The following is a 27,545-nucleotide window of genomic DNA, read 5'->3' as shown; positions in this document are numbered from 1 at the left end:
CAGAATAGAATAGAATAGAATAGAATAGAATAGAATAGAATAGAATAGAATAGAATAGAATAGAATAGAATAGAATAGAATAGAATAGAATAGAAATGCATCATCATAATAAGGACATATAGTTTGCCTTGGAGTATCATATTATTCCTATGAAAATAACAGTATAATATATGCCATTCAGCTATTCTCTATAGTGAGTGAGTTCATTCTCTCAATTCGGCTCTTACTAGGTAGATTAGTAAAAAAAAATACTAGGTTTGGTAGGAACCATCTGTCAGTGATTGAGGGAGAAAGCCTTAGGGAATTGCAAATGCCATTTTAGAATTCTATTCTTTTCCATTTCATTGACTACATTCTCTCCCACTGGGTTTGCATGGCACCAAGCTTCTTCCCATAGGTTTCCTACTTTTCAGGACAGTACAAAGAGACCCATCTCCAGGTACCACTGAACCAGGTACCTCTTTGGTTGTCCATGAAGCACAATCATCCTTGAATGATAACTGTTTAAACACAACAGAAACAGGAAATCAGTAGAAGACCTACTGTCAAACATTCTAATTTTCAGACACTAAAATGGAGCAGAGGTGCTATTTATTTCACTCACAACTACACAAAATATAACCTATTTTCATTAAGGATTTTTATCAGTAAAGTGTGTCTGCAAAGACTTTTTAAATAAAAATATAAATCAAATCTTAAAACATGGACAAATTTCATGGGTTCCAGAAGTAAAATACTTGAAATCAAAAAATTAGCTGGAAAAATACTTTTTAACCCACTGTTAGCCTGACCACCCTAACCCAATATGTATACCCTTTTTGAGTAATATTTCAATCCCCAAATTCCTTCTGGAGTCACTTCCTGAAATTTTGTTAAATGTAAACATTCTTTACCCTGATTAAAGTTGAATATGAAGCCTGGCACATCTACCCTTAAAGGCCTGCCCCGGGGTAACCAAGGTTACTAAAAGTCTGTTCTGGCACCACAGCAACACAGACATTTCTCTGAAATCCCAGTTACCTTCCACTGACCACACTGGCAAGACGTGGCTCTATTTCAAATATTTGGACTCTAACAACTGGGGTGCTGCATGTACAGCCCAGATTTCATCCTCCAGAAATCACACAATCAGCTTTCATTAGTGGAGTACAAAAATGGTTCCACAGGTGATGTTTTTTAAAGCTTTCTCTCTAGAACCAAGAAGGCTGACCTAATCTTCAAAAAATTGCATTCAACAAATTATAAAGCAGAAAGCTTAATGCCTTCCTTCCACCATCCTCAAATGGAACAGATTGTTCCATACATTATTTAGAGATTCAAAGGAACAAGGTGATAGGCCCCTAGTGGTCAGCATAGACTCTAAGAGTAAGTCATGGTGAATTAACTTCATTTCACTTTTGGTCCTGATTGTTAGACTGTACTTGGGTGCAAATGCCCACCAAGGGCACCTGAATTTCAACCAAGCATTTTTCAGGTAAACTACAGTGATAATGATTTTACCTACACTCTGATAGGCACTAATATTAGAATGGAAAAAATCATAAGCATATGTTTCTGGGTTTATCCCAAAGCCATCTTAGATAAGATAAATTGGGAATCATTAGTGAAAAAAACCCTTTCTATTGACTTCAGCATCCTATAATAAACAATAATAGCTGCCTATTGGATTGCTAGCTGCCTATTGGACTGAAGAAGTGTTCAGTTTAAAAAAAAAAGTAACTAAAAATTCTAGATAACTAGTCACAAATATCCTATGGCTTCTTTATTCTTAAATTTCATCCTATGAAATGCTATTAAAAGTTTAAACCACTGCTTAAAAAGTACAGAGCATGCAGTGAGTGAGAAGGTAGACAATATTTAATTTTATGTAAGGCTTACAGCAAAAAATTTGTACCATCTTTTTGGGGAACTATGCTATGAAAGAGTTTGTAACTGCTTTACTAAATAGATGCAGCTCTGACTTGTCCAAAACTACCTATAGAACAGCAGTAAAAGGAAGGGTCAGCATAATGGCCTGAGAAGCCAGAGTCAACTCTTACTGAAGTGATTTGAGGGCAAGTTAATTAACCTCTGTGCCCCAATTTTCTCATCCACAAAAAGGAGTTAACAATAAAATTTAGCTTCCAGATATAAAGGCTTAATGAATTAGTGGTTGGTTAGTGTCCAAAATACTGTCCAGCTGAGCACTACATATTCATTATCTCAATCATCCTCACAAAAATCAATGAAGTGATATGATCATTATCCCCACATGACAGATAAAGAAACTGAGGCTCAGAAAGGTTAAGTACTTCACTAAAGGTCACTCAAATAATAGTGGCAAGACGAAATTTCAACTGAGAACTTGCTAGCCATTGAGATGGACATGATAAAAATCATAACCACTAAGGGTAGAGTAAACTGGGTCCCAAGAACAAGGGAGAAACATGTCCAGACACCTGGGTACAGGGAGCAACATTGGCAGCAAGAGTGACCTCATGTCGATTCTCTAAGTGTTAGCTAGAACTCCAAGAATCCCAGATGCTAAGTACGTGACCAATCCTAGGGATGGATGTATTATTCTAGAAGTCAAGAGAGAAGAGATACAGAGGCTCATGGCCAAATAGGATGAAAGAACACTACATAGGAACAGTGGCAGTACTCAGGATTTAATTCACTAAGGCTATCAGGAAATGGGATACATAGCAGCAGGCCAGGATATGGGAACTTCCTTCAACCCCAATGGTGAGCTTCTGCAGCAGTGATGAAGAATGGGCATCACACAGGGTACAGCTGACTGTATCAAAGGTGCATTCATTATACAGACTAATAGACCTCAGTACTGGCTAGTTTCTCACACAGAATTCCATAAGACCTTCTCTGAACTGGACCACAGCATCATCAGCCCCATCTGACTCCTGTTCAAAGAGGTAAAATTAGGTGAAATTGACTCCAACTTCTAATTCAGCTAAGCAATCAATGCATCTATCATATTTCACTAGGGCTTGGGGGGGGGGGTGCTGTCAAATATGTCCCTCACATAAATGGACAATTTTGTGAAAATCCCATGTAATTGCCGAGAAAGCAGGTTTTCTTATTGTAAAATGTCTTCCCTCAAATCCCACAAACAAATGCAAGCAGAGGAATGCTTTCCTGTCTCTTGGGTTCTGCGGAGCTCTATAAACTCTGTACAAACCCATATACAAGTCCCTGTGTATCTGGGGAGCAGTGTATTGAAGTTCCACGATAGTCACTAGAAGGTAACAGCAGTATACCCCAGAGACAGTGCTCCAGACTTTGCCACTTGCAGATGTTCCCGAATAGATTAACTACTGATTGAGCCAGCTCCTCAGTGAGAAACATAAGGGCTGTGGGTAGAGAGGTGATCTACAGGTCCTGACAGCATAAGCATAGGGCACCACATGTGGCTTCTCTGCCCTCCAGTCTGCCCATGGGTGTTCTGGGAATATCAGTTCTAAATGCATACTCACACTCCTGAGTTGTATGGTCCATGGTACAATGGATTTGCAGGCACATCAGCAGAAATATCACCGAGACACACTCCTAACACAATGAGGGAATCCCAACATAAAAGAGGTACAAAAGGATTTAATATGCCCTAGTAAGCCAGAGAGAAGATTCAAAATGAATATAAGAACAAGAGGTTTGAGCTGTTAGTGAAGTCAAGAGTTTAAGAAAAAGGAAAAAGAGGCAAACAAGTAAGTCTAAGAGCATCAGAGAAGGCTCCTGCCCAAACCCAGTTTCTATTCCATTCGCTGGCCCTGGTTCCACATGAATGGGCAGGTATGGAGGAGACAGTGTGATGTAACCAGGGTTCTGTGTAAGTCCCAGGAGACTGAGAGATATATACTCACCCAAGACCTTACCAGTCACATTCTGAATCTATCATAAAAGCAGCTCTTTATGTCCATACAGCATTTCTGGTCTTCTCATAGTTTACATTGAAGATTGCAAAATAGAGGGGAAAAAGCTAGATGAAATTTTCCTCAATAGAAGATAATTGTCTTTAATTATCTCACTCCGACATTGTAATCCTCCACACTACTCCCATGACACCATTGAAAAATTACTGAACTTGAGTGTGGAAACATCCTCACTGCAATGACATCCTTAAATAATAGGCACCTTTTATTTTAGTTTATTATGAATGATGTTCTGCCTAGTAACTTACCCCAGAAATGCAGTATTTAAGAACAATATTCTTTGTAAGTCAGAGTAACATTTGGTGTCTGTGATACTGCTGAGCTAGCTTGTGCAGTGTTTGCATCACAAAAGCATGTCATTAAAAGGCTTATCTTCCTTGGTGGAAGCCAGCAAGCCATTTGTTTTCCATTTTGACTGTCTATACAAGTGCTTCCTATACACGTAAGAGCAATAAATCCCCAAAGCCCAAATAAATGTGATGCTGTTGCTGTTGTGCATTTTTATGGTCATCATGGAGAAAACAACTTATTTCCATATTCATTGATTCATTTGGAGCCCAGAGTGCCAGTGGGACTCTTAGGAGATTGAACCAAATGTCTTCAAATAATTTCAGGCTTCACTTGGCATAGGACACTTTCATAAACAGACATAACTCTAATTCTGGACTCCTGAAGGAAAAGTAGGAGCAGCTTGATTGAAAACAAATAGATTGACAATTACTAGAATTCACACTGTCCCCAGAGTGATCCAAATAAAAAAGGCCAGTCCCTCCCAGGACTCCCTCCCCTGGGAATCCTAAGACCCTAAACTTCTGTTCTGCTGGGCATGTAGGAGAAAACAGATGGACATGGGTGACAGTTGCAAGAAAAGGCCCTCCTGGGAGCCATAGAAAAGAAATGTGCCCACAAAGTGCTGTGAGATGAGACTCTCCACCTGCTGCCTGTTCTTTCATCCTGGCATTTTTAATAACACCCCAGAAAAGCAGTGCATGCCTGCTGTCCAACCCAAGTAGAGGGTCAGTCCTTGCACCTAGTTGAGCCTCTCCTTTCCTAGAAGCAGGAGTCAGAACACTCCCAAATTATCTCTATGTGCTCTGTGTTGGGATAATGTTGTCTGTCATCTTGAGATGTTATCCAGAGGGTCTGCTGAATTCAGACTTACTAAGGGAGTTGTAACACCGCCATTTCTTATCAAAATCATTTATCACTTCAATATAGTTGCTGAAAAATTTTTACTCCACTATATTATTTTTCCTCTCCCCAGTGAAGGAAGCAGTGTGTATCTGGGAATACCTAAGCTATTTCTAGTAGACTTCAAATGATTGGTTTCTTGTAAAAGCCAAATGAATAGTTAACTCAGAAGTGAAAATAACCTGATATGCCTTTTCTTGCTACATGTTTATGTTTCATCCTTCATCTAAGATGATATTATGCTTGACTCATGTTTACTGCATGACCCAGACAATATCAGAGCAAAACATCAAAAATCTACAGAACTTGTCAAGGCAAACACCACTGAGGTGCACAAAGTTGACTGTTCTTTGACTTGTGACAGTGATATGGGCATTGCAGGGTTGATAACATGTTGGGCTTCTCTAATTTATTCACTTCATTCAGTTATATTGGTGTCCCTTTCCTACTTCATTGGAAATGCAATGCTTCTCATCATTTACTCATTCAAAAACATTTAATGAATATCTTTGTACCAAAGTGTGCAGTGACAAAAATGCAAATAAGCTTAAGAGAAACCTCTCACCTTGAAAAAGCGTGGCAGTGGAGAGCAACAGATATATCATGAAATGTGCCTTCATCAAGGAACAGAAGACTATGCCAATGTCGGCAAAGAAGCAACAGGTCTCCTTCCTGCAGGGACCAGCCAGGATCATGGAGCCTATTACCTTTCATCAGTTATCTCAGAAGACTCTGGCTTGGGAGACAAGCTGGAGAACAAATGCACACACAGCCACGACACAAAGCAGTACTGGAAGCTGTCAGTAGAGAATAAGTGCTGAGACTGTTCAGAACAGAGATGTATTGCCTAGAGGGATCAAAGGCAGTGACACAACAGGCTTAAAGGATAAGAGTTTGTGCAAGCAGAGATGTTGGAAAAGGGTTAAGAGTTAATGAGCAAAAATAAGAATGGGTGGACTCAGGAAGGTGAAGCAGGGTTGTAGAGGGCTTCAAAGCAGATAAAAAGTTCATGTATGCTTAGGCAGGCAAAATAATCTTTGTTCTTCCATTACCTAAACTGTAGGTCATAATTTAAAGAAAAGCATGTTCCTGTCAATTGTACACATGTGGTAAAATCCACCTAAAATTATAAATTGAGAGAAAAAAAACCTTACTGATCTTACAACTTTCTCCTTTTTCACTCTCCTTTTTGGCAAAACTCCTAGAAAATATTGTTGACACTGTATTTTCTCTGGAATCCATTCTGATCAGATTTTTGTTCCACCCTCCATGAAAACAACGCCTGTCAACGTCACTGGTGTTCTCCATGTTGTCCAGTTCAGTGGTCAATAGTTAGTGCCCATTGTCCTTGCCTCATCAGAGATTGTTGACATAACTGACTGCCCTCACTTTCTGGTACTGTCTACCTCTCTAGTTAGTCTTTTTCAGTCTCTTGTTGGCTTTTTGAACTTTCTCCAACCCCTCAATATCATCATGGTGCAGAACTTCAGATCCCTTCTCTGCTTCACTCATTCATTTCCTTATTGATCTAATGCAGTCACACAGCTATAAATACAAAATAACTTCCAAATTTCTAATCATTACCTGAGCAATTGTCCCAGGATTGCATTTAGAGCAAATGACCCTTATGCATGAGTTAGGTTCTCAGGGATGGTGTAGCTTCCCCCCCACACACACTCCATTCCCAGCTGAGTAGGCTTGCATCCCTTTGTCATAGACATCACTCAGTGGTTCTCTCCTGCAACACATCCCAGTGTGCAGGGACCCATGATGGCCCGAGGGGCAAGGGGCTGCAGCAAAGCCATACACAGCAAGTTCACACTGCTGCTGTTGTCAGTAATAAAGTCTTTTATCTCTGTTTCAGCATCCATGAAACAGTAATAATTTATAACTAGAGCAAAATCCCACACTTCTTGACATTAGTTCACTTTACATCCTCTGAAAAGTAATTTAACTCCTTTACCCAAATAAATTACATACAAAATCTTTTTACTCACCAACATTCAACTTAATGATTTTCCTGGGGATAAAGCTTTGCACTGAGCAAAATATGTCAATTTTGCCTGTCTACATGGCAGCTTTGGCCAAATGTTTTTCTATAGCCATTTTGGACTTGAAGAAAAATCAGCTAACAAATTACATTTTAGAATCCATGTGTTAGATAGAAAAACTTCTGCCATCCCTTAAGGACTCTTTTAAGCTTTAAGTTTTAAATTTTGGTGTGAATGTTGGAAAATGAATGACTCAAATGTTAAAAGCAAAAATAATCAGGATTATCACGCTGATGTCATTTATTTTGTGTGTCTTTGCTATTGGCAAGAATACATTTTCTTCCATTTCTCATAGATAAACAAAAAACCACAGAGACTATTTAAACTCTAATTTTGGGAAGTGGAGAGCTACACACAGTCAGACATCTAGAAACTGGTAATTATTATGGTGTCTAGACAGGTTCTCATGAGAATAACATTATTAATTAAGCATCAGTTTGGTTGATCACAATAGGAAAAGTAATTTTTGAAATAAATTTTTTATAAATGTTCCCATCAATAAAGCAAAAGTAAAAATATATTTTAATTAATCCCTTTGTTACAGTATTGAAGTTATGGCTGGGAAACTCTGAGGACCTGTAGAATGACCTAATAATTCTAGTACAACTTGTCTTTATTGCTGGTTCCTGCTAATGATACTGTATATTTCAGTCACCTAGTCAAAATTCCTTCCTTATTATCTATCAGAGAATGATTAATGTCCATTAGTGAACAATTGGATCTGACAAATTTTCTATAGCTATACATTGTACTATTCTTTTAAAACAGGGTCTTGCACATCTTTAGTGACTAAAAGAAAATTCACCAAATAGAGAGGGGTAGTTCTATGGTTAAGAACCTGGTGTTCTATGCTGTCAGTCAAAAGACTCATTTAGAAAAGAGAACTAAATAAATTGGCCAATTCTCTTCAGTAAGTAGATAATGGATCTTTTCATAAAACAGTTAACCCATTGTTTTAGCACTAATTCATGGGACATTGATGGGAAAAACTACCTGGTAAACAAAGCTTAAGTGAAAACATGTTTCTGAAAAAATAACTTAAGTGCTCTTGCTCTCTTTGCCGTCATAAAAATACATTTATATTAGTCTTCTTATGCTTTCCTGCTAACTTGCTCAATAACTCATCATAATCCCAAACCTGAAATTCCAAGTGCATTTACTCAAATGGTGAAATCAGCACTATAAAAGTTGCATTTATTTTGCAATGTTAGTCATCTGATCAACTCCTTTATATTTAGACAGGAAGGGAACTTGCATTAGAATCATTAAAAAGTTGGACCTTCCCTGGTGGGGCGATGGATTAAAGCACTACAAGCAAACAGCAGCTAATATTTCAGTGTGAGTTCAATCCCCAGCCCTGGAGGTGATCCACATGGCTCAGCAAACTTCTCCTGTCTCTAAAGCTGCTCCCCTCTACAGTGCGCTTTGTTGATCTGCATGTTCTGTTCCCCACTCTGTCTCTGGTAAAGCTTCTCATAGTCTATACCCCAGTTCTGTATGATTTAATAAGTAAATCTTAAAAAAAGAGAAGAATCATTAAAAAGTTTCCTGCAGGGCCCTCCCTGGTGGTGCAGCGGGTTAAAGCACTGCACTGAGAATCTAAAGCCGCTTCCGCATGAGTTCAATTCTCGCCTGCCCCGGAGGTGACCACATGGTGTGGCAGACCTCTCCTGACCCGCCCGCTGCTCCCCTCAGCAGTGTACTTCGTCGATCTGCCTGTTCTGTTCCCCACTCTGTCTCTGGTGAAGCCTCTCACCGCCCCTGAGCCTCTGGCCTGTACCCCAGTTCTGTATGCACAAATAAATAAATCTTTAAAAAAAAAAAGTTTCCTGCAAAAAGTAAAATTTCAAATAAATTGTAAAATTCCTTTAAGTTCTAAGGAATCTTTCAATTATAAAGCTCGCATTTCAATCTTCAATTTCAAAAGAAAACTTTTTAATTGAAAGATTCCTTAGAGAGTGCTTAGATTTTTACACATAAATGCATTAAGTATGTAAGAAAAATAATAGTTCAGCCACAACAATTAACATTTTTCATGACTCTTATGTCTAACAGCTAGAAAGCAAACCTAAAAGTGGTGAAGTAGACTTAGTTTTAGGTCATAATTTCTCTACCAGAATGGGATTTCTAATTCATCAAATTCATTCTACATAGTGAGATATAAGAACAGTGTTTCAGGTTTGAGTTAACTGATTTTGCTATCAAGAGCCTTTCCATCAGTCCTCTAGCCTTATTTCTAGTATGTGTCAATGAACCAACCTATGATGATGGACCCATGGAATGGAATGAGCTAATGTTGAAGACACCAAAATATGTTCCCCATCAAAGATGTTTATAAAATGTTTACACGTTAGATATCTGTCCCATCTCAAAATGTGTCAATGAAGACAAAATAATAACTTAACTTACTTGAAAAAGAAACATATCAGGTGGCTTCATTTATAGGAGGAATATAGGGGAACCAAATGAGGGACCAAGAGGAAAAATATAAGTAACAATAAAAACATAACAAAACCAAATAACAATAAAAAGACAATTACAAGTCAAAGACATTCTGCAAAGGAGAGAGACCAGGGCAAAGTTTGGGAACAGCACATAGGACTATGGTGGTGGTACATGGGTGAATTGGTGCTGGGAATTCTATAGGGAGTATACCTGAGAAAATAAAGCAAACACTGTAAAATAATTAATCAATTAATTTAAAAAATAATTTATTCTACTTGAAATAAATATAAGGTATAACTAGAAGTACTATATTTTTTTCTAAAGAAGCCTGGTCTTTTAATGCAGCAGGAAAATAACATTCGCTGTAGTATGGAGCTATCATGACGGCCTTCGCTGCATACTACAAAGGGCCTAACGCACTCAAGGAAAACATTTTGGTTTCTCTTTTATATAATGAAATCTAACTTCCTAAGTTTGTTGAAAATTCTTGGGACGTGATAGTTATCAAACCATTATAGCCAAACTGCTAGGTAAGCAACTTCCAAGATAAATTAAGCAATGTAGCCCCTAATTTCTGTCTATAAGCAAAGTAAACAAAACTAGTTTACATTTTTCAATTATAGTATGACTTATCAATCTGTTGCTATCCTTCTTGCAGCAAACCAGGAAGAGCCCTAGATCATAATTCATCTTAATCCTACCAGATAGAAGGAGACTTTTGATCAGTTTGGCTGTCACTTGGTCCAGTCTCTTTAGGGTTCAAAGAAAATCTGACCTGTCTGTGCTTATATCATTAAAACTCACGTTACCTGATCTCATTGAACTGTTTTGCAAGCAACTTGCAAGCAAGTTCTCCAAAGGGCATGTGAAATAACCCAAAGTAGAACACATGTATGAAAAAGAGTGAGAAAAAATATACCTGGGATAATGGTGGAAAAGGTTTCTTTTATTTTTACTTGAAAACCCAAAGAAAAACTGACCATTAACATTATCCAACATGACTGCCTCTCAAGGACTACATGTCAGAAATTGTTTATGTTACTGTGGTATTTAATAACGTATTTGGGAGAGCAGGAACACCACAGTATAATGGGATTAAGGGGGACAGCCAAGTCTGTTAAGGTAAATTACAATCTGTGTGCTGAGTGAATTAGGTTTATAGATTACCTATTTTTAAGAAAAATAATGCTCACAAAATGGTCATGTGGCATAGAAGGTTTCATGAAAAAATCCATGGATTGAAGACAAAACCAATAAACACTGGGGTGGGTGGGAGGACAACTTAATGGCAGAGCTGACATTTATCCTCCTCTTAGTGTAATTCTCTAGAAACTCACTTGCTACTCGTTCGGGTCTTTTCAGGCATGAGTAGAAGGAAGAATCATGGGAGAAGAGGTCAGGAACAAGGTCTTACATAGCAGCCTCATTGTGATCTAGCATAAGGTGCTTTCTGGCAGTATCAGATCCCAAATGTAAATTCTCCACCACTGGGGTGTTTTAGAGGGTTCTTCTAAAACCCAATCCCTCCCTTTATTAACATGTTCATCTGTTTCTGTAGAAGAGAGGCCTCGCACAAGGCCACTTAACACACTTTCTGACCTTCTGTATCCAACGTTATCCTATTTCTGCCTGCAAGAAATCTTCTTGAGGTGGCCCTACTCCAGAACAGCACAGCCAGAGCTCTTTAGAAACTGTTACATCCTAGACCAGGGTACACATACAACCATATGGACAGAAAGGATACTTTGGCACTCTGGCAGCTGTCTCTGTATGACTGTCTCACCCCATGTGCTCACTCTCAACAGACTCCTTGGCCTTAGTCTGGACAGTCTGAAGGTGGATTATAAATTCCATATCCAAATCTACATGAGCAGTTGCAAACAGCAAATAGATTGTTCTACAGTTGCGGACTGCCATCTAACATCCTGGGACTAATTGCAACCTAAATTTTATTCTTTTATAAGGGGGAAAGACAGGGGAGACAGATTTTAATAATGGAAAGAAAAGAAAATGTAAAATACTATGACTGTTACCTAGTTTTCATCAAAGTTCTTTTCAGACTCATTGTAGACTATACTAGATTCCCTGACAATTTTGTCCTCTAGGACATGCCATCTCTGCCTCTATAGATTAAAATTTACCTTCTGACTTAAACAGAGGATCAAAGACATCCATAAAACTGAGCCTGAAAGCATACTGTAGATTTGAAAGAAGGGGAGAGAAAGGGTAGAAGGGATTGGGGCAAGAGCACACAATGGGATATGGTGGAGGAAAGTGGATGCTCTGTTGGTGGGAGAGCTATGGTCACACCTGAGGGGGAAAATCCTATATTGCAAAAAAATTTACAGGAATGTAAAATAAAAGTACCTCACTAAAGAAATACTTTCAATAAATAACAAAAAATCATCGTGTCAATAGAAAATAATATAAAATGCTAGAAAGATTATACTCTTGTCTTCTGAATCTATTTTCTTAACCTCTGGCATCTAAAATATAAATTTTCCTTTCTATTTTATGACCATTGACCTGAAAAGTAATGCATTTTCTTGCAAAGTTAATCAACAAAAGAATTTAGTATTTAAACAGAACTTAGACTTGGATTATTTAAAATAAGTAAACAGATGACTGGTATTTAATTTGTAATTGATTTTGTGGTTATTCAACATTATTATTACCCTTTTTTGTTCTTACTTATATCTCGATCCCTCATCACTTCCCCGCCCTCTCTGGGTACTTCAGCTCTATATTCAGCCTTCAAGAGTTAATTCTTTTATATATTTTATTTATTTATTTATGCATGCATGCATGCATGCAGAACTGGGGTGCAGGCCAGAGGTGCAGGGGTGGTGAGAGGATTCACCAGAAACAGAGTAGGGAGCAGAACAGACAGATAGATGAAATACACTGCTGAGGGGAGCAGTGGGTGGGTCAGGAGAGGTCTGCGCACCATTTGGATCACCTCCCGGGCAGGGGATCAAACTCACACTGAAGCAACTCTTGCTAGCTTGCAGTGCTGCGTTTAACACACTGCACCATCAGGGAGGGCCCTCAACAGTTCATTTTTAAGCTTGTCTCCCTGTATTCCACATGTAAGTGACACCATTTGGTAGTAAAGAGGGCAGGAGACACTATGCACTATACTGGTGGACAGTGGGCAATTTGGTGGTGAGGGTCCTGCAGTGATGATACCTGATGGGGTACTTTAATATCCTGTCAGTTCAAAATAAAAATTTTAGAGGTAAATAAGACAGTTTTTTCAAAAAATAAGTAGCCCTAATGTTAAGCATTTAAAAAGTAGCAGTATTGGCCCTCCCTTGTGGCGCAGCGGGTTAAAGCACTGCACTAAGAAGCTTAAGCCACTTCAGCATGAGTTCTACCCCCGCCTGCCCCGGAGGAGATCCACATGGTGCGGCAGACCTCTCCTGACCAGCCCGCTGCTCCCCTCAGCAGTGTACTTCATTAATCTGCCTGTTCTGCTCCCCACTCTGTCCCTGGTGAATCCTCTCACCCTCCGCATCTCTGGCCTGTACCCCAGTTCTGTATGAATAAATAAATAAATCTTTTAAAAAAAAAAAGTAGTAGTATTGAGGCTTGCTGTTATCCTCATTATGTTGGTCTATAAATAGGCAAAACTGAAATATATGTATCACCTGTGCTGAATCTTAAATACAAGGAATGTAAATTCCAAATTAAAATCTACATAGAATATCTAGTAATTGTTTTTTAACAATTTCTGTCTGTCTGTTTTTTTAGATTGCTATTAAAGCTAAGTAGAAATGAAAAAAAACTCCTTAAAATCAGTTACTTGATAACAAGAATTTTTCTGTTATAAATTCATTGATATTATTATATATTCCTGATCTTTATTAGATTACATAAATTCTTTGATGATGGACATTTGACATAAATTCTGAAAGTACTATTTGTTTTCCTCTGCAGTTGGTTGGTTTCGTGTATGCCTGCTATGTGATCAGCATTTTCATGGAAGAAGAAGATACTTGTAAGTACTGTTTTACCTACCTATTGGCTTATTGTAGAAGAGGTATATATGCCAAGACTACTCATTACAGTGTTATGAAATCTTTCATATTTGGAATTTAAAATGATTGAACTCAGCATTTAAACTATAATCAAACATTTACATACTAAATTGCAGATGACTAAGATGGTATTAAGCATTGAAACTTTCCACTCAAGTTGTGTGGCAGGATGCCCAGAGACACAGAAGTCTATAGTTGGCATATCAGTCATATCAATCTTAGTAACTTTTCATCCAGACATTATACTGAGTAGAAAATTAGGAGCTGTTTTGTCCATCACCAATTATAAAAATGTTGCCTGCAAAATTTTGAAATATATTAGAAATAACATCAATGCAATGTATCATGAGAAGATATGTGTGCTTGTAAATATATGAAATGCTCAAGAAAAATTAAAATAACAAATTTTAATGTGATAAGCTTTTAAAAAGTGATGCTGGAAATAATTAGTGGGAGGTTAAAATTTAATTTTGAACAGAACACTCTAAAAAAGACCGATGATTTGAAATTACATAGGTAAACATCTAGCAACAGAGGTCAAGAACTGGTGTTTATTGAAATACTATTCAGCTATAAGGTACTTCTGGGTACAACTCTATGTGGATTCACAGAATGTCAAAGGAAATCTTAAATTATTTAAAAGGTAAATTATTATAGACAAAAAAAATCATTCTTAAGTTTTTGTTAATATCACTGCAGGTTACTGTCCAAATTGTAAAGTTCAGAGGGGTGTTAAGCTAGCCATTATAACTTCTTTCTAGAACACAACTCGCAAGAGAGCTAATGAATGCCTCCCATAAAATAGATGCAGTGTGTGATATATGAACAGGAATCTGGTTGACAATGAATTCTTACTTCAGTTTATTTGACCAAATAGAGGAAATACTAGACTATGGTTAAACTCAGCAGGCAGTGAAGACAAGCAAACATACTGCATCATTTGCTTGGGGATTTTTTTTAATGCTAGATGAGCCAAAATGTTCATGAAATTTCAAAAGTGTAGTTGTAATGACAGCACTTCCCACTATGAGGTTAACTTCAAAAAGAATATTTTCTGGGGTCCCGTTAGTAGTCCCACAATGTGTCAAAGTTAATGTATGGAAAGTCAGCAGCATGCTCCTGAGTCACTACAAGGCTAAGAAGCTATCTAACCAAAAGCATCTGGTTATGCTTAACAATTTTGTCTGGAATTGGGACCTAAAAGATATTGTTAGAGTTGTGACTAAACAAATATTCAAAAACTGATCAATAGATTGACAAATTCCAACTGAAACTCTTATAAATAAATCCCTTGAATAAATGCCAAGAGTTTTCTTTTTCCTCCCCACTAACCTGGGTAGAGGATCACAAACAACACTAATGCTTGGCCCTAAATTATTGAGAAGAAGTCAGGTTGATCAATAGTATTCTTTTATCTAGTAGAATAAAGCCTTGAGGCTGCTGATTTTAAGCAAAACTTGGAAATCCAAAGTGACATGCAAAATAAAAGGCTCATCTAAATTGGGTAAATGTTCTTTGACCTTCTATCAGCCTTCTTTCAGGGTAATGATGTCAGTATATATGGATTGTATTGCTACTGACAGATATAGTAGTGTCATTGACTTTGGTGTCCTTAATTAACTTAAGTTTCTCTATAGAAATCTCTGAATCAGCTATTTTAATGCCCATCAAACTGGCATTGAAGCAGCTGCTAGCAGCCTATTCTATTAATGGTTTAATTCTAGTGTTTGTTATTAAGGCCATACATTAAGTTACCGAGAGCAATCTGGATATAATAGTTGTGTTACCTTCCATTCAAGCAACTCTTAAAGCCAGAAAGAGCCTTTGATGCTCAAAACCAAAGTAAATATGCCCCCGCTCAACCTGACATGATAATCTGCTGGAAGAGAGATGACAGTGAAAAGCAATCACAAACCTTTTAGTCTGATAGTTCTCAAGTGAGGGTAATTTTACATTTTTTATTGAAAGAAGTAGGAATCAAAAGTGCAAGTGTAATTAAATTGTCCCAGAATCTTCAAAAGGCAGATGTGAGCAAAAGGAATGTCTGAAGCCAATTCCAATGATCTCATAGTCTAGTATGATTTGTGCCAACACTTAGCTTTCGGGTGCAATAAAAAACTGCCCTTTGGATATGACATTAACAACCCACAGTCAAGATGTGTCCTTTGAATTATTTTTCCAAAGTTTTAACATTAGAAAAAAAAATACTGATAGCTTTCCAATTTGTCTAAGTATATTTCTGGAAAGCTTATTGCAAAAGGTAACTGCAAATATATACCGTAATGTCACAGTATTTTGGCAGACAAAATATCATTTATCATTTTGATTCCTATTCTAGATAATGAAAATCTCTGCATTATTCAAAATGCAAAGTTAAGCCTTGTTCTTGGACTGAAAGCTGTCAGCCAGCCTTAAAAATTAATGACAGTTCCCTGCACTGCTTAAGTGGGTGTATGGGACTAGCATTTCAGCTGATGGACATTTCTGAAGAGTAATAAATGCTTGCAGAAACATTTATTTCCAGCCACCCATCTTCTTAGTTACCTGTGGGCCTCTTTTGCTAAAAATTTCTTATAAAGACCAAGATCACAGATCAAAAACAATGAAATAAAAAGCTCACAAATTGAAGAGTGTTGTTAGGTGGGGTCAATGCTTATCATCAGTCATTCTAATGAAAAAGCTTATTTATATCTGCTTCATTTTTTTATTTTTTTTCTTCATATCTACCAATCTCTATGAATATGAGACCAGGAATTTGTGGAGTCTATAATCAGAAAAACCTGTCAGTATCTTGTTTGTGAATCATCTACTGCTGAAAATGAATTCGTGGACTTGATGCTAACTTGTCAGACTTACTAAAAAGAATGTTTTTTAGCATTGGAAAGTATGGTGGAAGGCAAAAGATGGGGGGGAAATGGTATTAACTTGTATAAATACTCCATGCTTTTTTTTAGAGTATCTGTTACTAGCACTACTCATCCTAACATTAAATCGCAAATTGCAACTGGGCTATCTATTTGGGCTCACAAAGGCAGTCTAGGTCATATATGTTGAATGGCGGGAGAAAGGTATATTAACTGTCCTAACAGTTTTTTGAAGGAAATTAATCCCCACGTGTGGTTCAATGTCTTACATTGAAAAAGTCAAAATAACACTTTTTTTTATATATCTCTATGACACATCTAGCATATTTTGGGGAGAATTTTCACTGGAAGAAAGCTTGACTTTTGGGGAGAAGTCCTTCTCTCCACTGTCCTTGAGACTTCCTGCAGGCTGTTCTATAGTGTACTTGCTTCTCTGCTCATGAATTCCTTTAAAGAGGATGAGGTGGTGAGGTGGTGTTACCATAGGAATGATATGAATTGGAAATAAAAAATCACCCCTCTCTCCTCTTAACAATTTCAGAGAAGTTAGTGGGAAAGAAACTGACTAGTTTAAATGTTAATTTCCAATCTTATAATGTATGCAGCTTGTAATTTGTGGAGACACCTTTGAGAAGCAAACTGAGTGAACCTATGTACAGGCAGTGGCAGAAGCAGTGAAACCACCGAGCAGAGGATAGCCACAGAGTAGAAAACTGGTTGGTTATTTTGTAAGCTTGGCAATATGTGATATTTGAGGGGAAAGAGGCATAAGAGTTTTGTGAAAGTTAAAGACTAAACTAAGTGCATGCAAGTCAGGTTAGGATGATCCTGTAGACAGAGTCAACATTTGACTAGAAGTTAGTCCAAAGTCAGTGCTAAACTCACAGTGAATAGGGCCTCATCTGTTGCCTGGCTCACTAACTGAGAAAACCCATGAGTCAGCTTTTCTAGGGACACCCACACTCCCCTTATTCCCTCATCTCTAGTCTGGTTTCCCAAACTAACCAAGCTCTTCATGCCTCCTCATATCAAACTTTCAGAGAGCCTTCCTCCCTGTTGACTAATGTATATGCATCCTTCACCTTCATCTTAACTTCTCTTTCCAAAGGTGATCACTTCCCTCCTGCCCTCCCTTAGCTAGGTGAGAGCATCTGTGGTGTATTATTCTATGCCCCTTCCTTGTATACCGTACTTTTTCCTTGGGAAAATTTAACACAACTCTAATTTTTAAAAGTCATGGTATCCCCAGATTCCAGCCTATTTCCAGGCATATTGAGCACACAATATAATAGCTAATGAGTGAGTGCTGAATGAATAACTGTATGCAACAGTAGTCTCAGAAGGATAGAAAGGATTTCAGAAATAGGGGAGAAAGTTGTTCCTTTTCTGTGTGTATCTCTGTTTATGTTAGAATAGATTCCTTGATCATTTCCTCAAATGTTATATACACCAGGTCACCAAATGAGACACAATTGGCTTCCTTCAAGTAACTAATAGCTCCTGTATGTTCTTTAACTTTCACCCCAAAGATACCTTTTTCCCTATGCCTCTGTAGACTTTATCTGTGTCTCTGAACATGGCTAAGGTATTTATTTCAATTAATTTAATTCCTTCCTTATAGAGGGTAGGGGTCATGTCTTACCTACCCTAGAATCCCAGGACCTGGCTCAGTATCTGGGACATGATAGAAAATCAGTGAGTATTTGTTGTATAAAATATAAAAGTGGGGAAATGCTACCATCCATTTACATTATCTCTCATATCTCTTTCCTCATACCTATGAAAATTTAAATCTCCTATTCCCTATACTGTAGGGGGGAAATGACTAATTTCACAGTAAGGTATAAATGCTCTGTACATTTATATTCCCTGGAAATTTTCATTGGTTTCTAATTATGAACTGTTTTGACAGAAAATTGATACCAGCAGCAGAGAACAACTACCCCTCCAGGGGATTTTAATCTTCTGTTTTCTGCTTGAAATTGGATGTTAGAAATAATTTAAGTGTAAGTGGCCCTAACTCTCAACAACTATCTCTGTGACCACTAGCCAATCCCATCAGCTCTTAGAGAGGACCCAACAGCACTGTGAGCTCTGACTCCACAGCTCTACAGACCAGGACAACAGTTGGAGGTGATCTCAGGGCTCAATCCAGTGCATCACTTTTTCTTCACTCACTTACAAATGGTAGATCAAGACAGTTGGTTAGTTATATTCGATGTTAGATCTGTATGCATTTGTCTATTCTAGTTATCTCATAAAAGTGGAATCATAGTACTTGTCCTTTCATGTCTGATATATTGCAATTAGCATAATATTTTCAAGGTAAATCCATATTGTAGTATGTATCAGAATTTCATTACTTTCTAAGGCTGAATAATATTCCATTGAACTTTCAATTACTCTGATCTATTTAAGTTCAATTATCTAAATTTCTTTCAATAATTTTTTCCATTTACAATTGAAACTAAAGTCCTTTCAACATTTAATCTGCATTCATAAAGTCACTGCAATTATCATTCTTTCAAACCCCTTCAAATAAATCATCCCAATAAACAAACACTGATGGTTTTTTATAACTACCTTAGCAAATCCAATAAGATATGCTTATACATATATAGAACCTCAAATTCTGTAAGTATTGTAGAAGTTTATCAAAACTTTCCCACACCTTTGAAATTAAAATCATAAGTTTAAAATCATTTACTTAATTCAAATTTTGAATTGCTTTTACAGAATGAATCTACCAACTTTAACATATTCTTTCTGATAATGTTAAGAATCATGAGAATTTTATACATCAAGTAAACACAGATTACCCAATGTTTACTAAAGCCTAATCTGTATTTCATAAAAGAGTATTAAAATTATGAGATTGGCTTGATTTTTTCTCTGTACAATGAATTCCCTGTGCTGGAGATGCATTTTTCCAATAAATTAGCTAGCATCTCAAATAATTTGAGTTTGCTCTTGTCCAGGGATTTTAAGCTGGGAGTCAGGACATAAATTTCAAGGGGATTGTAACTTCCCACTAGTGGATATAGTGTTTTTTGAATATAGTTGGTGAGACAACAGGATATCCCATTCTATAAGTAGTTAGCTAGAGGCCCACAGCACCAGTATGAAATTGAATGTGGGTAGAGAACTTTACTCCTTTAAGAGAGTCTTTTTGATTGCTTTATACTCATTAATTCTTAAGACATCTTAATGTCTTCACATGAGACTTTGTATGTGTTTTGTTGGTATTTACTTTGCTATATTCAGTCTCGTCAACTGATAGAATTCTACTAGTGGTAGGTCTAGTAGGTATTTAAATGTTTGATTGGATTTTGCATTTTTCTCATATCTTTTCTTGTTCTGAAGTCATTGACCTGCCCAGATCCAAAAGCAGTTAAAGTGCAAAGTGATCATAGTATCGTTTAATTTTAGAGCTTTAAACAAGCTTAATTGGCCAATCCTTTGTTGATTAACTTACTTTGGTGATGGCACACGGATGAATTGTTGGTGGAAAGCCCATGGGAATTACAAATGAGATGAAAAAATGCACAAAATAAATAATGATGTAAAAAAATTTTAAAAAAAAAAGAACTAACTTACTTTGTACTTTAGAAGGAGGGAAATATGCTTTGACCCCTCCCCTACTTTATTGCCATTTTGACATCAAGGTAATACAAAAATCCCAAGTACTTGATTTAGGTTCTGGTTTCAGATATTGCTTTTACAAAGAACACTAAATTATTTTATTTTCATGGGCAGTAAAATGCTTAGTATAAAACATGTGAAGACAAGTGTTCCATGTATGTCTTTTATTGTTAGTTACTTGTATGACATTTCTTCAAAGGAACTATAAAATTGGTTTCCACTAAATATTTGATCTCAGACTATAGCTTTCAAGAAAATTATATGCCATTTTTGTTATTTAAGAGGAATAGGCAACTGTTCTATTGTTTAATCTTATTTTAAAATGCTTCTGTTTTATTGTCTGGTCTTATTTAAAATGCTTCAGTGGAACAGCAAGAGTATAAGTTATATACTAGGGATGGAAAATTAACATTTTAAGTTTTTAATGGTAAACTATCATTCCCAATGCAGCCAGGACACAAATTTTAAAATTTGTTACCTATATCTACATCAGAAATCTGCTTAAATGGCATAAGGGTAAAAGATTTTAACTGGTAAGTAAATAATATTCAGAGATGGGATTGCCTGGAGAGTCAGAGGTAGCAACAGTTACCAAAGGGCATCGATGATAGCAAAGCGTGCTAGTTCTAAATGAATTTCCCAAGTAGGTGCTCATTGGTGACCTACTCGGAGAGGGTTTTTTTCAGTGCCAGTACAGGACAGAAAGTATGAGAGCATTGGACAGAGAGCATTGGACAGACAGTGTACCAGAGGTGAGCAAGTGGACAATTCTGGACTACTCTGTAGAAAAGTCTGGAGGTGGAGGGAAGATACATGGGAGGTAGAGGAGCTAAATACATGCCAGCTTATTATGTAAGTTTTTTTGTTTCCTCCTAGTGGGAGGAAAACACTGGGCAGAAAGAGGGGAGAAAGATATAGATAGATGAGAGATATGGATATGAAAAATGAGAGAGAGAAAGAGAGAATGGAATAATCTTGATGGTGTGGGAGGTGTGGTTAAGACAGCCACAGAAGCTGCAGGATGGAATACAGACTGTTTCTCTAAGTCAGGAAGAAGATTAATAGCGGTTAAAGTTCTATGAGCTAGCTACATGGTGGTGGGGCCCATGCCCATTGGCTTTCATTTTTTTGGTGACAGTCTTTGCAGAATAGTGTTAGTGCTAAGTGAGGGTGCCAGGAATCAGATCAGCAATGTGGATTTCATTTCTTCATCCATAAGAAGAGGGTAGGGATCTCTAAGATTGCAGTTTTAGGTGAACTGTACAAGTCATTGTCTAGGTAGGAGTGAAATTACCCAAGGGCTTGGTAGCCAGCCCACATAGGCATTGGGAAGGGTGGGTGATAATGTTGGGATAAGGATATTGAACTTAGAAGTAAAATGGAAATTCAGGGTCTCTGTCTGACCACTTCCAGTTGCTCTTCCCCTAGATCTCTAAATTTTACCATAAATAACCTGAAATAAAACCATTGTACAGGATCTAGTAAAATGCATTCAGCCTTTCTTTCCTCACTCTGCATTTAGTGAGCCATGAGAGTGTGAATTGTTTCACTTGTTACTCTGCTTTCTCACAATTACATCTGGTTCTTCCATTCTGTACTATCTGGATGGCAAATTCTCTGTTCTTTCTTCACAACTGAAGGACATGCCATGCATCTTGGGGCTGTTGTGGATGGTGAGAACTTGGCATTCCACCCGCCTAAAGCAGGGATGCAGGAACTGTGGATACACTTCCCACAAATGCAACAGGTATAGTGCAGAGGGCAGGCTTTGGGGATGAGGGAGTTGAGGTGTCCCACTCCTTCTGTTCTTGACCTGGGCCAGAGATATCAGGATGTCTGAAACAACTGTTGGAGGAGGATAGTTGTTATTATTTATGTGTATAGAATTTCTGTTTGGAGTAATATGATTTTTAAACTATAAATAAAAACAGGATTATCTGTGCTGAAAAGTTTCCATCTTGGCACTGCAAAATGCAGTGCCAAAATCTGAAAGAACCTTGATCTTCACCTGTTTTCTTATATTTTTGCTGTTTCTGTTAGGAGGAAAGTTCTGTCTAAGACTCTGGCTTCAACTTTAGGGCTAGCAACTAGGAGTCCTTGGTTTCTTTATATAGAGAGGAAGCAGATAATTTACTTTCCCAAGTAAATGTGTAGAAAATATGGCAAATATAGAACACAGGAGAGGAAAGCAAGCTTTAAATGTACCCTGTGTACTTTCTCACCATATGTGAAAACATGCTATTATTTCTACGTAGCTTCCTGCTCAACACAGGAACCCACTATTCTAGAGGTTACCTCTAGAATACCTATTCAAGGTTACCTCTTGAACTATTTCTACGTAGCTTCCTGCTCAACACAGGAACCCACTATTCTAGAGGTTACCTCTAGAATACCTATTCAAGGTTACCTCTTGAACTTCTAGTATATTCACTCTAAGACTGCCTGAAGTTGAAACCTTTGTGGAAGCCTCTTCCAGTAAATGATTCCCTGTCGGCTTGTGGTTTCTTTGGCTGAACATCCTCTGCTCCTGATCATTCACTTTCTAGGCTCCTTTTTGTCCTTAGTTCTCAGATTTAAATCTCCTCAAAGATAACCTCAAGGTCATGGGAGGCACTCATGTTATTTGTGGGTTGCCAAGCTGCCCAACTAACCCTTTAGCGACAGAACTTCCTGTTTCTACCTCAGAGTTCATATTTCAATAAACTGTCCCTGACTGCAGCCTCTTGGGTGTTTCAGCATTCACACCTCAAAGGCACTTACCTCAAGTTATGAGGACAGGTATGTGGTCAACTCTCCTCCTGGCAATAACTCAGTGATCTAGATCCCCCTCAACACTGTGGCTCCACCATTTAAAAACACAAGGTTTCTAAAACTCCTATGCTTATTGTATTTAGTAAAGGGGAAGATGTGGAGAATCGATGGCAGGTGGAAGTAATTTTGGGGCCAGACTACGGAAGGAGACACATCCTTTAGCTCACATTCCACAATCTAGAATTGAGTTCCATGAGATACCTAATAGCAGGGAGTCTGGGAAAAGTAGTTCAGCTGTGTGCGGAGATCAAGCAAATGGATTTAATAAAAGCAGTTGGTTATTCTATGACACAAACTTGTACTAAGCTATGACAACACTAGTGAAAGTTGTATTCCATGAATAAAGGATGGGAAATGTTACAAGCTTTGAATGATTGGATGATAGCAAGAGGACTATCCTTAACTTTAGTCTATACTTTGTTTATATAATCTAAGAGTGAGAGCAAGAGTGAACTAGAGAGTGGGGTGTTGGGGAAAGAGAGAAGCCTTTTTTTGTTATGAAAAAAGGTGGACAAACTGAATGGCCAGTTAGGTAGAATTAACTTACTTTGTTGATTAATTCATTCATTCATTCAAGAAATAGTTTTTGAAAGACAGCTGTGTATTAGACCACAGGGAAACCGAGATGAATAAATGTTGGCACCTTTACCACAAAACTTACATTCTAATAAATAAGTTGTGCATGTAAATAATTACAGAAGACTAAAGTAGAGATAATATTCTGTGTAAAGTGAAATAGAGTCACAAAATCATAAGCAGAAGCTGACTATGTCTCACAGCATCAAATATGGCTGCTCAGAGGTGAACATGGTCTTACCTAATTATATTCAAGTAGGGCAAAGAGGAAAATTCTCCTCACTTCTTTGAGTTTTCTTGGCCTTATTGAGCAATCAAATTTAATTTCAGACATATCAGTATAAGAAATAAGCATGTTTCATTACTGACATGGAGAATTTACGTGGATGTAGGTTCTAAAGTCAATGAGGCAAAATAAGAATATGCCTTCTGAATTGAGAAGGTGTAGAAAGTACAGAGAAGGTAGGGGCTGGTTGTAAGAAGAAAGGAGGAGATTCATATAAAAAAGACCAAATGTTCTGCTATTAGATCTTTGCCCAACCACATACATAGGTTTCTCCACTAGACACGTCATTCCTGGCAAAAATCTTAGTTCTGAGTAGTATCTCCAATTTTCATTCCTCTAAGTAATTAAGGGAGTGGTAAAAGGTTCTCATGAAATAAGCCTTAATTAACCTCAGCATGAAATAATCCAAGTACTAAAGTGATAAGTCTTGGAAAAGCCAATTCTGAACATGTTGGCAAGGCCTGTCTTTTCAAATATTACATCACTAGGAAAATAACAAGAAACTGTACTTTAAGTATGGGGGGAAACATGTCAATAAAAAAAACTTGGAAAACCATGGAATATTTAGGGCAGCTTGGGGAGAACCTATATTATAAAAGAATTGATGAATACTTGGGTATGTTTGGTTTACTGTGCCCAAGATGGAGACCGTTTTTTGAATGGCCTAGAACTCTCACTTGCTCTAGTGATTCCGAACTGTTTATTATCTGGGTATTAAGAGAAATCCAACATTTATAAGGCTTTTTAGTAAAAGCTACTTTTCTACTAGTAAGAAATTAAATGAGTGGCTGAGAGGCAAGCTACTCCACATACACACACACACAAATGGGATTATTAGCTTTTCTGTAGGTATTCAGATCACAGCATTTGGGATGGAAGGAGACTATCTTAGACAAGGGAAAACCAAAAGTAATAGAAGATATTTCCAAAAAGAAAATAACACTCAATGGGGAAATACCGAAAATTGTAGAAGCAGCAGTAAAAAGGAATTTTAGAGAAACTTCAGAGACAATAATTATCTGTCATTCAATTTATAGAGCAAAATAAAGGGAGTGGTAAAAGTTTCTCATGAAATAAGCATGAAAAAGGATACTTATATAAAACTGGATAACTAAGAAGAAGCATAACACTGGGAAAGGTTATAACTGTTAAGACAAATTCCTAAAACTGTTTTTTTTTTTTGCCCTTACAATTTTAAACGATATTTTTCTCATTGTTCATTGACCCTAAAGAAATTTTTGAAATTTATTATTCCATTTTTTTAAAGATTTTATTTATTTATGCATACAGAGCTGGAGTATAGAGAAGAGGTGCAGGAGTAGTGAGAGAATTCACCAGAAACAAAGCGGGGAGCAGAACAGGCAGATGTATAAAGTACACTGCTGAGGGGAGCCAAGGGCAGGTCAGAAGAGGTCTGCCATGTCATGTAGGTCACCTCCCTGGCCGGGACTCAAATTCTTGCTGTCACGGCTTTAACTTCACAGTGTTGCGCTTTAACCCGTTACACCACCAGGGAGGGCTCTATTATTGCATTTTTTAAATATTATCTACTCTTAACCCAATTTTAAGGTGGGAAGAAACTATCAGAACTGATTAAGAGGACATATGATTCCAGAAATCTGAACCTAGGAGAGAAATAAAGGCTAAAGAAGCAGCGAAATAAAGATAGAAATGGAGCTTCAAAAATAGAATAGGGAAGCATTTCAAGAAGTTTTTTTAAAAACTCCTTTTCTATAAAATAAAATGTTCCTCCAAATGAATCCAATAGCATTGACACAGAAACTTCAGTCACTATGAATCTAAACAAATAATAAACAAAAAAAAATTACAAAACCATTAAAAGGGTCTTCAGTAACATCAAGCCATAGTTGATAACTTGAGTGGCCATTTCATTGAATCCCTGAGCTTCCAGTGAAGATTTATGGAAGAGTAAAGAGTATTTCTATTATAGACAAATAAAGTACAATTTGTGTAGTCTGAAAAGAATTGAGTGATTTTAAAGCAAATAGAAAATGTGTTAATAGAGGGGAAAGGAAGGAAAAAAGCTTAGCTATTCATTTCCAAATAGGAGAAAATCCAAAGCTATCAAGTTTATAATGCATTGAGGTAGTGAGGTGGTGTGAGCAGGTATGATACAGGCATCTTTACAAAGGTAATACAATGCTTTTAGCAAGAGTGAAGAGAAAGGGCACAGTGGTAGATGCTTATTATCAAAGCACCCTGTGGGCACACTACCCCCAGGCTCAAACAAGAATCAAAGACAAAATGCTAAAGAAAGCCCAGGGGGTCCTTACAGAAAAACCAGCAAAACCTATCACAGCATCTAAAGGAGTAACACTAAAAACATTAGAATAGTCACTTTGTGTATGTTGCACAAAAGAGTTATGTTATCTACAAAGAATCCTAGGGAGTGACCTGAAAGAGAGTGAGAGAGAGAAGGAGAGAGAGATCTGCTGAAGTCTGATTAAATTATTTTATTGAAAGTAATAAGAGTAAACAGCAAAAGCAATACCAGTCAAGAGCAAAGCAAGAGGTAATGGCGAGGGTCACATATGTTCTAAGCAGGTCATCTGTGAGACCTTGGAGTTCTTACACATTTCCACATCCACCCTAGTAAGAGGGAAAGCTAGCACTCCCACCTGATATTTCACTCCATAAATTGTACATCTACTGGATTTTCTTTCAACATGCCTTTCCAAGGGGAAGCTTACCTTTTCCGAATAAAAAGAAAAAAATGCTCACATATGATAAAATGAAACCTCACTTTTCAAAATGTGTTGAACTGGTCAAATGCCCCTCTTAGAAACTAGCTACTACTTCCAAATAAGAGAAAAACCAAACCAGACATAGATTCAATACAAAGTCTACATAATCGGACAATATTCTGGGGAAATAAAAGGAAGAGAATGATGAAATTCTCACAAATCAATGTTATCCTAATCTAAACAAAACTTTTCAATTTTTGGAAGTTAATAATTAATTAAAATGCATCATCAGAATAAGCTGAATGTATAAACAATATCAGTAACAATCTGCTACTTCCTGCATACTTTTTCTTCTCTGTGACCGCCCTTCACAGCCATTAGCTCATCCAGAATAGCCACGACTTTATGGGCAGTTACCATCCTCATTTTATAGAGGAGTAAACTGAGATTGTTGTCCCTATCTACATAGTTTGTTAGAAGAGAAACTAATAATCCAGGTACCTCAGTTACCAAACACTATTTGCAATCCATTCGACCAAGGATAATTCTTTATAAATGGGGGGAAAAAAAAAGACATTGGTTGCTCACCATATTAAAATAGAATAATTTAAATACTGAATTAGATTTTCAAAAATTGCCCTGAAAATTACTGAGCTATCCCACTATAATTTACGTGGCTAGCAGGAGACAGAAGTAATGTAACACACCCAACATGATTGTGAAATTGCTCCAAACCAATTGTCTTGTCTGTTGTAGAATAACAGAATCTCAGAGTCCCCAAAACTGTGAAGCTCCATCCTAAAAAACCTGTTTAGTTTTAACAGTTGCAAAAATCTGAATGACTATACAATGAAATTAGAGGAATCCAACACTATTAAAATCTGGCTTGATAAAATCTAAGAGAATAAGATATAAGAAAAATGCTGGCCCTCCCTAGTGGCGCAGTGGGTTAAAGCACAGCACTGAGAATCTAAAGCCGCTTCCTCATGAGTTCGATTCCCGCCTGCCCCG

At 37.3% G+C, this 27,545-nt stretch overlaps 1 protein-coding gene across 1 annotated transcript in view; it reads left to right on the top strand.

Annotated features, from left to right (window-relative positions):
* Positions 1-27,545, top strand: part of NKAIN3 (Na+/K+ transporting ATPase interacting 3) — a 500,340-nt gene that overhangs the window by 450,432 nt on the left and 22,363 nt on the right. Inside the window, exon 5 of the mRNA XM_012722912.1 lies at positions 13,550-13,610. Within this exon, the coding sequence (XP_012578366.1) occupies positions 13,550-13,610 (61 nt within the window). The remainder of the gene's footprint in view (positions 1-13,549; positions 13,611-27,545) is intronic.

The sequence above is a fragment of the Condylura cristata genome, unplaced genomic scaffold (genome assembly GCF_000260355.1).
Source record: "Condylura cristata isolate star-nosed mole 26May11 unplaced genomic scaffold, ConCri1.0 scaffold00009, whole genome shotgun sequence".
In the NCBI taxonomy this organism is placed as follows: domain Eukaryota; kingdom Metazoa; phylum Chordata; class Mammalia; order Eulipotyphla; family Talpidae; genus Condylura; species Condylura cristata.
This window is presented reverse-complemented; position numbering and strand designations above follow the sequence as displayed.